The sequence below is a fragment of the Cyprinodon variegatus genome, unplaced genomic scaffold (genome assembly GCF_000732505.1).
Source record: "Cyprinodon variegatus isolate N-32 unplaced genomic scaffold, C_variegatus-1.0 Scaffold119, whole genome shotgun sequence".
NCBI classification, from domain to species: Eukaryota; Metazoa; Chordata; class Actinopteri; order Cyprinodontiformes; family Cyprinodontidae; genus Cyprinodon; species Cyprinodon variegatus.
Window position 1 is genome coordinate 85,457 of NW_015150572.1, and position 11,622 is coordinate 97,078.

The following is an 11,622-nucleotide window of genomic DNA, read 5'->3' on the forward strand; positions in this document are numbered from 1 at the left end:
CCATCCATCCATCCATCCATCCATCCATCCATCCATCCATCCATCCATCATTCATCCATCCATCCATCCTACCTGAACAGTGTCCAAATCTTTTTCCAGCGACTCCATCCAGGACGGCCAGCGTCAGGTTATCTGGAGTATCAGGATGAAGAGGCGTCGCTCCTCCTCCTCCTCCTCCTCCTCCTCCTCCTCCCACGCAGCTGGTCTCCGTGATGAGGCTGGCCTCAGAGCTCTGTTCGTCGCTGGATAGAGAAGGACTGCGAACATCTCCTCCCCCAGAACCGGAACCAGAACCAGAGCCGGGTCCAGAGCCGGAGCTGGAGCCGTTGGCGCTGCAGGGAACTGTGGCCGGCCCGGTTCCTGCAGCTGAGGGCCAGGAGGGGGGGTCCTCACTGTCAGGGCTGTAAGGGTCAGAGGTCAGAGTTACTGAGGATGATGATGGAGAAATTCTCTAGACCCGATCTGATCCGCTGCTCATACGAATGGAAAAGATCGGAACCGATCAGAACATCTGCAGATCAAACATCTGGCTGAGCATCAGCAGCTGAAAGGGTTAAACCTCTAATCAGCGAAAACAGGCGGAGGAGACGTTTCATTTCTGCTCCTCTGCTGTTAAACGTCTGAACGATTCGGCCTCTGGGGCCTTTTCACTGTCCTGCTTTCAATCAGGTTCTCTGCTGAGGCCCAGAGAGACACGGTCCACAGCTTCAGCACCACTAACTACGGTGGCTGGGAGGGCTCAGAGGGAACCAGAGGCTCAAACACGTTCAGTCTGAAGGCCGGCACACCAAAACATCAGCATCATCATCATCATCATCATCAGGAGGGAACCAGGACCAGCAGCTACTGACGTCGTCTCCAGCATCCAAACACGTTTCCAGGTTCAGACCTCAGATTATTTAGCAAATCAAATAATCTTTGGATTATTTCTTCGATTAATTGATTAATAATCTGACAGGAAAACGTTCCTTAAAGAAGTTTTTTTTTTTTTACGATATTAAAGCAGGAGAAACTAAAACTTTTCCACTTGAGGAGTTCTGAATTGACAGAGGAAAAAGATTTTTATCTTAAATAGAAAATGTTTCTATTTTTTTTTACAATCTCGGTCTAATTCCTGCTCTCAGTGGGTCTCTGTCAGCTAAAGGCAGGTTTTATAGTCTCTGTTCTCCAGGTAACGATTAACTGATAACTGAATTAGTTGATGATTATTTCAATAATCTGATTAATCTGATTGTTTCAGGCCGGATTTAAACTCCAGAATGGACCCTGAGGGACGGGTCCAAAGCAGAGTACAGATGTTAGATCAGAAGACAATCTGGTTTTAACATTGGATGTTTGCAGATCATTAAAGGTTCAGTTTGGCCTCCAGCTTCTTTTCTTTAGACCCAGATCCAGTTCTGGACCGGAGAACTGAAGGTCTAAATGTTCTGGTTGGATCTGGTTTAAGAAGCATGGCTCCGGATTCACACCTAAACCGGTTCCGGTTTCAGTGATCATCGATCTGCCTTTTAATCCAAGTTTGTTCAGACAGAACAGGAACGAACCGGGAGTGAAACCGGTCATGAGAAACTGGTTCTGGTCAGTCGGGTTCAGCCTGTTACTCTTTGGCCCATTGATTAGGAACTCAAACAGCCAATCACATCACAGTGATGTTAATCAGCAAACCAAACCAGAGCCTTTGGACCCGGGTTCTGGTTCTGACCGTCTCTATGTGGACCCGGGTTCTGATGGTCTCCTCCACCATAATGTGAAAAAGCTTCAGATCATCTCAAGCAGAACCTCCCAGTTCTGTGGACTCTAATCATCTCCAGATGTGGGTCCAACAGAACCTCTGGTTCGGTTCTGAATGAGTCCAGATGTTCTGATCCTAGATTTAGAATCTAAACCGAACAGAACTTTGATCTGCAGTTGGGTTCTCTGGTTCTGTTGGTTTTATTACTCATCATCATCATCATCATCATCATCATCATCATCATTATCATCATCATCATCATCATCATCATCATCAGGTCCAGCAGGACCTCTGATCGAACCGAGGCGGGTCTCACCTGAACACCTCCCGGACGTGGCCGCTTTCAGGTGAGGTCTCCCTGAAGAACGGGACCACCCGGGACAGGCTGGCCCTGCGGCGGGACGCTCCGGTCCCGCTGGCCTTGTCCCCCACCCCTCCGAACCCCCCGGCCCGGGTCAGAGCGGTGGTCTGCTTCTTCAGGAACTTCTCCAGCGGTTTCATCCCCGCCGGCATGGTGCTTCTGTGGACCGGGGACCTGGGGGGCTGAGACCTGGGCTCCAGAGACCTGGGTTCTGCTGACACCTGGATCCTGGGTTTTGGGTCGGTACCTGCTGCTGCTGCTGGGGCAGCGGCGCCTACATCATCCGGCCCCCGCAGGTCGGCTCAGGTGCGCGCAGGTGAGAGAGGAGTCTTTGGGGTTCTGCGGGACCAGCAGCCCGGTTCTGACCCATTGGGGGAGGCGGCGGTCTCAGGGATCCGGATCCGGGCCGCTCTTCCACCGCAGGTTCCGAGCTTTAGATCCGGGGAAGGAGCGCAGGCGGAGCTGCTCCGGTTCGGGCTGCGGCTCTGCGGCTTTGCGGCTCCGATCAGGATCCGGGTCTCTGCGGTTCACCTGCAGGTCTACCGGCGGCTCGGTTCTACGGACCCTGGTCCGGTTCGGATCCCGCACAGGTTCGGTTCTCCGCTCGGCTGCTGCTGGCAGATTTTCTCTATGAGCGCCGATGAAGAGGAGCACGCGCGCTCCCCCGCCCTCCGCGCGACGATCTGCTGCAGTTGCGCGCTCCCGAATCTCGCTCTGCACGGTGGCGCGCAGGGGAAAAAAATTAATAGAAATGGAAATATCCCCGACGACAGAACGGAAACAACGCGAGATTTCAGCGTGAGAGCTTTGATTTGTTTGATTTAGACTCTGATGCCAAGAAGAGAGAATAAAGACTGACCTGTGGTCCAATGAGGATCACAGCAGAGAACTTCCTGATCAGTTTCTGTTCCACTGCAGGGCGGGACTCCCTCCTACCTCAGGTACACCTGTGGACAGGTACGCAGGGTTCTGGGCAGGGGCGGATTTAGGAAAATTGGGGCCCTAGGCAAAGACAGACAGGGGCCCCTCTGAATGGAGAAGACATCACATCAAACAGACCCATTCTACAGATAGAAAATGTTAATAGAATAGACATCCATTATTTGTTCTAGGTTTTGTCCCTCTCCAGATTAAAAGAACCAGTACTATGTTATTGGAGACATTTTTCTCTTAATTAGCTTGGAAATAATGTGTTTAATATTATTTTAAAAGCTAAAAATGCACAAAATTTACATTTAATTATTCATCTGACAGGGACAGTGCATTAAGAAGCATTGCTGCAATTACAGCAGAATTAGGTTATTTATTTTAATTTGTTTTCCCTGGACAGATCTTAAAATGATCTAACTAAAAACAAAACAGCAAGAATTTTGCAGTGAAAAATACAAATATAAAAAGAAATAAAAACAAAAAAAAAAACTGGAATAAAACAATAAATAATAAAAGTTTTTTTTTATTTTTAGTGGCTCTAAACAACTTTTTCTTGTTCCTTTCTGAAAGGTTGCAGACTTCTGGTTTAGACTGAATGGAAACATTAAACTCCTTTAATCAGGGAAGTTAAATATTAGACTATATCAGATTTCTGCAGGGGTTTATATCATGGAGTTTATCTCCAGAGTTTAAACAAAGCAATAAAAAAAAAAGCCATGCACGTGGCACAGAGGAGGAAATCTGGATAAAAATGGAGATCAGTCACTTTAAAACGTCATATTATTATGGAGGGTTTAAAGACAGACGAAGCTGCATTAAAAAAAGGAGAAAAAACCCAATAAAATCCAAAGTAAAATCAAGGAGTCATTAATAAATGAAATCTGATTGATTTATTGACCTCATAATTGTAATTACGTCATAGCGTCACTACAGGAAGTAGAGTAAACCTCTCAGCCTCTCATTGGTCTATTTTTTCCCCCCTACTCTGCAGTTTCCTGACCAATTAGAGGAGGAGGTTTCCCCACCATCCTCCTCTGCGGTGCATCAACCTTAACCGGCCGAATTCTACAGATCAGCTGCCGCCCATCACCGACGGGAGGCGTTGCCATGGTTACAGCGGAGGGGGGGATGCAGACGAGGATGAAATGAGAGGGATGGTCCTCTAACAGCTGAGGCCCCTTTTGTCCTGAGCAGCAGATGAATATTCCTGAGGCATCCTGATTGGTCAGTGGAGCTTATGTAAGAGCTCCGCCCCCTGCAGCTCATTAATATTCATCAGGAATGAGAACAGCAGGTGTGATGATCAGAGAACAAAAGGATGGAAACTATCAGAATAAATATTTAGTGAGGAGTTGATCAGTTTTCATGCTTTAGTCTCCAGATGACTTCATGCTCTCTGCTGTTTCAAACTGGGAGGAAAAACCAAAAGGCTGGAAGCAGATTCCTGGGCTCAGATGTTTGAAGCTGCAGCTGAAGTTTTTCCACAGCGTCTCCTGGACACCGTGGGGAAGCTAACGGCATCACAGCAGAGAGCATTAACTGGTGAAATGGTGTTCCTCAGGGTTGGGTTTTAGGACCACTGCTCTTCTGCATCGTTCAATGACCTCAAAGTTGAAAAGGTTTCCGGTTCCATCCATCAGCAGACAAGCATCAAATAGGAAAATACAAATACTTCATTACCAGGGGCGGAGCTAGATGGGGGGCCAGAGGTGGCCATGGCCGCCCTTAAGCCTGGTCTTTGCTCAGAAACCAGGTCGTCTGCGTGTGTCACAGTTAATGCAGATATGCCGCCGCCCCCTCCAGACACTCTGGTGCACCTCCACAAAATTGTAGCTGACTCTGATTGGTCGATTCTACATCTGCTCTATTCAATGCGTATTTCCTGTTTGGTACCTAATGGCAGAAACTCTGGCTGTAGCTCCGTCCACAACGCCTGGCACACCTCGGACTCTATCCCAGCCTCCGTGCAGGACACTAGTTTGTGGATGAGGGGTTGTAGACGGCAAACAAGCTCGTCAAACCGACTCATGGACGCCCACAATCCTAGCTAGGTCCTGATTGGCCCTCTGGCGTTGTGGTGTGAATAACATAGCGCGGACCATGCGTTAATATTGGGCATAAATCAAAAATACCTGCGTTATACCTGCGACAAACTGCTGCTGGAGGATTACCAGCCCTTTAGCCAATCATTGGCCACCCCTACCATATTTTCCCTCTAATACAGACGATGGCAGTGGTAATGCTCTTCAAAATTATTAAACATAATTTTTCATATATTAACAATTACTTGACAACTAAAATCCTCTGGTTAATGATGCACATCAATATACCAACATTAAAGTTGATATATAGATTAACGCTCTTTTCAGAACTACATTTTTGCCATATAAGGGTCTCCACAAATCATCTAGGAGTCTTGAGTAAAATCATATCTACTTTAATAACTTAAAAATAGATTTAATGCAGCTATTAGTACATGTAAATATTAATTTTGTGCAGAAGAATTTAAAAAAAAATGTAGGTAATTCAATTGTTTAGCACCAATTCACAACATAAGTCATCTAAAGGCACTTTACAGTTCACTAGATCATCCAGTCAGAGAAACAGGACTACACTGGAAAACAGGCCAAGCTCCAACATCTAGAAACAAAGGTGTTGATGGCAGCAGCACAGCTGATATTTCTCTCCAGGATGGAGTCACAGCCAAACAGGAACAGACCAGATGAAGCTACTATGAGAAAAAGCAGAGAGAGCAGAACGTTAGAGATTGAACTAACAGATTCTGCAGAGTGGGAGAATAGAGATAGAATGAAGCAGAATGATGAAAAAGGGGTCCCTATGTCCTCCAGCAGTCTAAGCCTATAGCAGCAGAACTATAGAGATAACTCAGGATAACCTGAGCCACTCTAACTAGAAGCTTTATCAAAAAGGAAAGTTTTAAGCCTAGCCTTAAAAGTAGACAGGGTGTCTGCCTCACGGACTAAAACTGGTAGTTGGTTCCACAGGAGAGGAGCCTGATAATTAGAAGACAATGGAAAAGATGTTCGCCCCAGAAATTTTGTCCACTATACCTTTATTTTGGCAGCATGGATGTTTAAATAAATGCATCAGCAAAGGTTGTAGGAAAGTATAGTGTTAGGTTTATTCAATGATGATTATAAGATTAATGTATGCTTATGAAACATTTGTGTGAGGGGATGCTCCACTGTGTCTTGTGATTCAGTCAGGAGACCATCCTGTCTTTATAAACTAATCAATTGTTCTTTTAGAACAATACTCTGTAACCATGTGTCGTGTTCTGTTAATAAAACGCTCTGCGGAGGAGGTCCGGTGTGAGACAGTGTGTTTGCGTCTGGGGTTCAACTGTCTCTCCTCCTGCAGAAGCTATATGAAAATCCTTTACTGTGTATTTCAGTTCTTTTACAAACCTACATTTTTGGTGCCGAAACCCTGGAGTAAAGATCCAATTGTCCAGGACCGTGTGGGACAAGGCCAAGAATCTGTGGACAGCCGTCCCCCCCCTTCGCTGGACGGGGGCATTTTGTTCCAGTCCTTCCCTGGGCATCTTGGTGACGGCTCCAGAGGAACTGATCTACACGACATAGGGTAGGCCTAAAGCTTTTGATCAAAAGTTGGTCTGGGACCATTTAAGTTACGGCTGTAATCGCGAGAATATTTGACGAGACAAAGTGTTGTTGACTGATATGGGATCTGGGTATTCTGTGCGTTAGAGTATGGGACTCTGTTGTTCTCGAGATTGTAAGGTTTGCAGCTGCCGCAGCAGGGATGGGATATTTGACAGATATGGCATCTGGGTATCCGGTGCGTGCGAGGGCCTGGAGTTTGAGATTTAAAGTGCACATGTAACGATAGGTGTTTTGCGTCTGTATTGGTTAAAATAAAAAAATATAATAGGCCTTAGAATAGGAGTGACTGTGTATTTCAGTCCTTTTACAAACCTACATTTTTGAACCCAACGTATAGTTAGTTTTAGAAAATATGGATGTTTTGCTTGTTCCTGTTGGAACAGAGATTGACCCTGAGGTTCCAGCGAACTTCTGTTTTAATTAGCATGTTTTCTGAACAAAAACAAGGCTTTGTTGGGCTGCTGGATAAAACCTGGAACTCAACGTTATTTCTGACATTTTGAACTGAAAAATCTTCCTGGATGGAAGAGAAACGTCTTCAAACTTGGAAACAAAGTCCGTTGGATTTTTTTTTACTTTTTTGGAACATCACCTTCAAAACTTCTGGTCCAGTTCACTGTTGCGTCATGCAGAGATCTCTCCTCCCTTCTGTGGGCGGCAATATTATGCAGATCTATGTTAGTTCAGCTCTACTTTTAAAACCTGAGAAGTCGTATAACCAACAGCTTCTAAATGCTTTAGATAAGCAGCCGATATAGACGTCTGTGAAAGTGAGAGGAAAGTTTAATGTTTGTTTGCAGCTGCTGGTCACAGACAGCTCAGAGACGTTCAGGAAAGAAGGAGAAACTTTATTCTGACATCAAACCAAAGACGTTTCAGATCTGAGCAGAAACAGAAGATGGCTGAAAACAAAAAAATACAAACAAGAAATAATTCATCTGGAAACCTTCAGCCTAGGATCAGTCTGGAATTCCTGCTACGCTCCGAATGTTTGAAACGAGCAGGCGGTCCAAGCGGCGTCGCTACAGAAACTACAAATAAAAAAAACAATCAGTTTGATGAAAAGGAAGACAAATGAGGCAGCGCCTCTCCACCGCTACGGTTTGGGTCCCTGCCGACTCGGCGTTGGCGTACTTTAACCCTTCAGGCTCATCTCTTCCAGCTTTATTCACAGCGGCGTTGGCCTCCATCACGCAGCCATGATGGAGCAGACGGGCCGCTCGGCGCTGGAGCGGGTCAGAGTTCAGGATTTACTTCCTGAAACCTTTTTCTCTGACCGTGACCCAAACAGAGTCGGAGCAGATTTACTGTCAGAAGATCCAGAAGGTTCTGGTTCGCATGTTAACCGGTTCAGACCGGTTGGTTCTGAAGTCCTGTAACCGTGTGATTTATTCTAAACCGTTAAGCTGAACAGGAAGTCTTTGAACGGGACGCGTCATCAGTTGTGGGTCGGATCCGGTCCATCCGGCAGAGCGAAGCCTTGGTTCTGGAAACGGGTCCAGACCGCCGACGGCAGAGCTGGGAGTAAAGAGGAGTTTTGATCTAGTAGTGATGCTGCGGGTCGCCAGCAGAGTCTGCCTCCGTCTTATCCTGCCCCCGCCCCCCTCCTCGGTGGTCCGGTTTGGACCGGCAGCTCCTCACTGACCCGCCCACCCTGCTCCTGCACACAAACCCATCAGAGAGATTAACAAACGGACGATGGGAAGGAAACCTCTCAGCCAATAAGATTCCTTCTTTACGTTTCCTGTTTCTCACCTGTAGTTTCGAGGTAAGGGTGGGGCGGAGTCAGGGGGCGGGGACGAGAGGAGGGGCTGGTCACTCTGAGGCAAACGGAACCTCTGGAGGGGGGGGTTTGACGGTGACGGGCTGGGAGGTGCGGCGGGGGGGTGATGGTTTGGGCTGGGCCTGCTGCTGCATGGTGTCGTAGTACGTGACGCCGCCGTAGGTCACCTGGGACTGGCCCTGGAACGCAGAGAAAACGGGTTAGTGGTCCCCCCGATGTTCTGAGCGCCTCAGGCTTCCGGGTCGGCGGCGCCGGGTCTCACCTGCGGGTTTGGGTACATGGCCGGGTACTGGAAGGGCATGACTCCTGGCGGAGGGTAGAACGGAGGAGGCAGGAGCTGCTGTGGTTGCCCCGGCGACAGAGACACAGGCGGCGCTCCGTAGAGGGCGGGGTTAGTGATGGGGGCTCCTGATTGGTGGGGATGGAGACCTGCAGAGAGGCGGCAGAGTGAGCGACCCGTCGACCCACAGAGGTTCTGAACCTTTCCACGTACAGCCCACCCACCCGGATGAGGGATGTGCATCTCCGGCTGGACCAGCATGCCCTGCGGGGGGATGGGGGCGGGGCCTTCCCCGTGGGTGTAGATTGGTCCCTGGTACGATACTGAGGGGGAGACAGGGAGTCACAAGGCTGCAGAACATCAGCGGTCTAGAAATGATCCGGACTAAACCGGATCAGAACCACCTTTACATCAACTAAGCTTCATTTCACATCCAAACTGTCAATCAGAGGTTCTCTCTGAAGCTGCTGCAGACAGAGAGCTTTACTGACCTCTGCTGGTGACATGGAGGAAGTGCGGCTCTGATGTGAAAACTGACCCAGTTCTGGTTCCAGGACCAACCGGGTCTCCACTACTCCCTGAACTTCAGCTCCTTTGTTTCCTGTCCTTTACCAGTGGACTGGTTGATTATGTCTGGTTGTCATGGTTACTGAGGTCAATCTCACCTGGGTTTGTCCAGTGATGAAAGACAGGAAACAAACGAGCTGCTGAAGTTCAGGAAGCGGTGGAATTTGGCCCATCGGACCCGTTAGAGGAGCTGCTTTAACAGAGCAGCCGTAATTTCAGAACCGTTCAGAACCCGGCGGCCATGTTGGCCCGTTTCTGGATTCAGCTGGTTTCTACAGCTGCTGTGAATCTTACTGGGCTCGTAGTAATGGCCGTCCATCACTCCCAGGTGCATGGGCGGCGCCGGTTCCGGCACGGCTCTCTGGCGCTGGGAGGAGTACCGCTTGGCTCGGTTGGAGCTGACGCCCATCTCCTCCATGTTGGGAAACTGAGGCGGGCCGCCGGTGACGTGCATCGGACTGGGCAGACCTGCAGACACAGAGGCTGTTTGAACTGGGCCCGACTGGTTCTACTGGGTCAGAACCGACCGTGACGACGGACTCACCTCTCATCTCGGAGCGAACGAACGACGTCTGGTTTGGACTCCAGTTCCGTCGGGCCAGGTTGAGCTGAGCCACCGCCTGGTCCAGCTCCGCCACTCCTCCCCCTCCCGTCTGACCCGCGTCGTCGCCCTCCCCCGCCCAGTTCTTCCCTCCCCCTCCAGCGGGGGACGGCGTGTTCCCCCCGGCTGCCGACTCCTCGACTGAGGCCTGCTTGCTACCCAGGTCCGCGGGCCGGGAGCGAGTCCTGCGGGCCAGGGAGTAGGACTTACGTTCCACGGGACGCTCGGCGGGGGGAGAGGCTTCCGGATTGGCTGCTGAAGGCTGGAGGGCGGGGTCAGAGGCGGCTCTGTCGGCTCCACCCCTCTGCTCCTGTCGTCTCGGCGACTGAGCCGCTGTCACCGACCTCGGATCCTCTTCCGCCTCGCCTGATTGGCTGACAGAAACCTCTTCGATGACCACAGAAGAACCCCCCCTTCCTGCAGGGCCCCGCCCCCCTCTGCTGGCCCCGCCTCTCTCCCCCACCGGGTCCAGCGGAGCTTTGGGACCGTGCCGCTCTCTGTGCTGAACCTGAGGTGCGTTGGATTCATTGTTCCTGTACTCCGCGTGAGAGGAGGGGTGCGCTTGGTTGTGGTGGGGGGGTCTGCTGCGGGCGGGGGGCGGTCTGGAGGAGGTGCTGCTCCGCTGAGCCGCGGAGAGGGGAGGAAAGGCAGAGGAGGGCGGAGGGACAGACGAAGGAGGAGCGGCTCGGTTCTGCCAGGACCGGGCCGGTCGGGGCCCCTCCCTCCACCGCTTGTCTCTGCTGGGGGACGCCTGCCTGCAGGAGGACAGAGGTTAAAGATCAGCCCAAACAGAACTCCCCCGGTTCTCCTGACCGGGTCGGGCTTCACGATGGGTGGAAAACGAGACGCTGAACAGAGGAACCGGTCAGAACCGGTTCTGTCAGATCAGCATACCCGTTTATCCCTTTAGTTCTGTTAAAAAAAGAAACTTTAAACTAGCAACAATAAAGGAGTTAAATAAAGGAAAATTACCCAAATATTGATGGTTACAATTTAGAAAACAAAAGGAAATTTAAACATTTGATTCTAAAATTCTAGTTTCACTGGAAAACAATGAGGGAGGAGAAGATAGAGAGATTAGAGGAAGATGGAATGATGAAGAGACCAGGTGGGTCACTGGTGAAGGTGGACAAATGAGTCAGGATGAAGAAAATGATGTTGGTAAAAGTGGTGAAGATGAGAAGATTTCCAAATCAAAGAGATAAAGCAGACTCAAGGAGGAAATTAAGACACAGAAATCCAGGACCTCCTGGAATGTGAATATTGTTTAAATTCCAGTAGAGATGTTAGATGTGAATCTCTTAGAGACATTTTGCTGCCCAGTGTTCTATCAGATGAGCATACCCGTCAGACCAGCATACCTACAGTCAATCCCCGTTTATCCCTTTAGTTTTGTTCAAAAAATAAACTTTAAACGACCTCAAAGAGCGTTTAGTCCTTTAGTCATGTACAAAATTTTTTTATTTAATTACATTTTGGTGTTTTATTAAGCATATGACGATCTGACATTAAATGATTTTTTATTGTACAGGACTTAAGGGATAAACGCCCGTTGAGGTAGTTTAAAGTTTCATAGAAAACTAATGAGATAAACTCAAATCTGGCGTCTTGTGCCTCCTTATTTACTAAAGGTACAGAACACAGAGGAAAGGTTCATCCCAGCTCATTTGGATCTGGTACCAGTAACTCCAACCTAACACCATCGCACATTTTAGTCCAGA

The 11,622-nt window shown here is 49.0% G+C and overlaps 2 protein-coding genes across 2 annotated transcripts in view; both read right to left on the reverse strand.

Annotated features, from left to right (window-relative positions):
• Positions 1-3,019, reverse strand: part of rapgefl1 (Rap guanine nucleotide exchange factor like 1) — a 40,329-nt gene extending 37,310 nt beyond the window's left edge. The window contains exons 1-2 of the mRNA XM_015375435.1: positions 2,049-3,019; positions 73-401 (exon numbers count right to left, since the gene is read on the reverse strand). Coding sequence (XP_015230921.1) covers positions 73-401; positions 2,049-2,245 — 526 coding nt within the window. The 5' untranslated portion in view covers positions 2,246-3,019. The remainder of the gene's footprint in view (positions 1-72; positions 402-2,048) is intronic.
• A 4,467-nt stretch (positions 3,020-7,486) lies between these two features.
• casc3 (cancer susceptibility candidate 3) overlaps positions 7,487-11,622 on the reverse strand; it is an 11,749-nt gene continuing 7,613 nt past the window's right edge. The window contains exons 7-12 of the mRNA XM_015375511.1: positions 9,845-10,656; positions 9,595-9,768; positions 8,958-9,056; positions 8,716-8,882; positions 8,426-8,632; positions 7,487-8,330 (exon numbers count right to left, since the gene is read on the reverse strand). Of these exons, the coding sequence (XP_015230997.1) occupies positions 8,486-8,632; positions 8,716-8,882; positions 8,958-9,056; positions 9,595-9,768; positions 9,845-10,656 (1,399 nt within the window). The 3' untranslated portion in view covers positions 7,487-8,330; positions 8,426-8,485. The remainder of the gene's footprint in view (positions 8,331-8,425; positions 8,633-8,715; positions 8,883-8,957; positions 9,057-9,594; positions 9,769-9,844; positions 10,657-11,622) is intronic.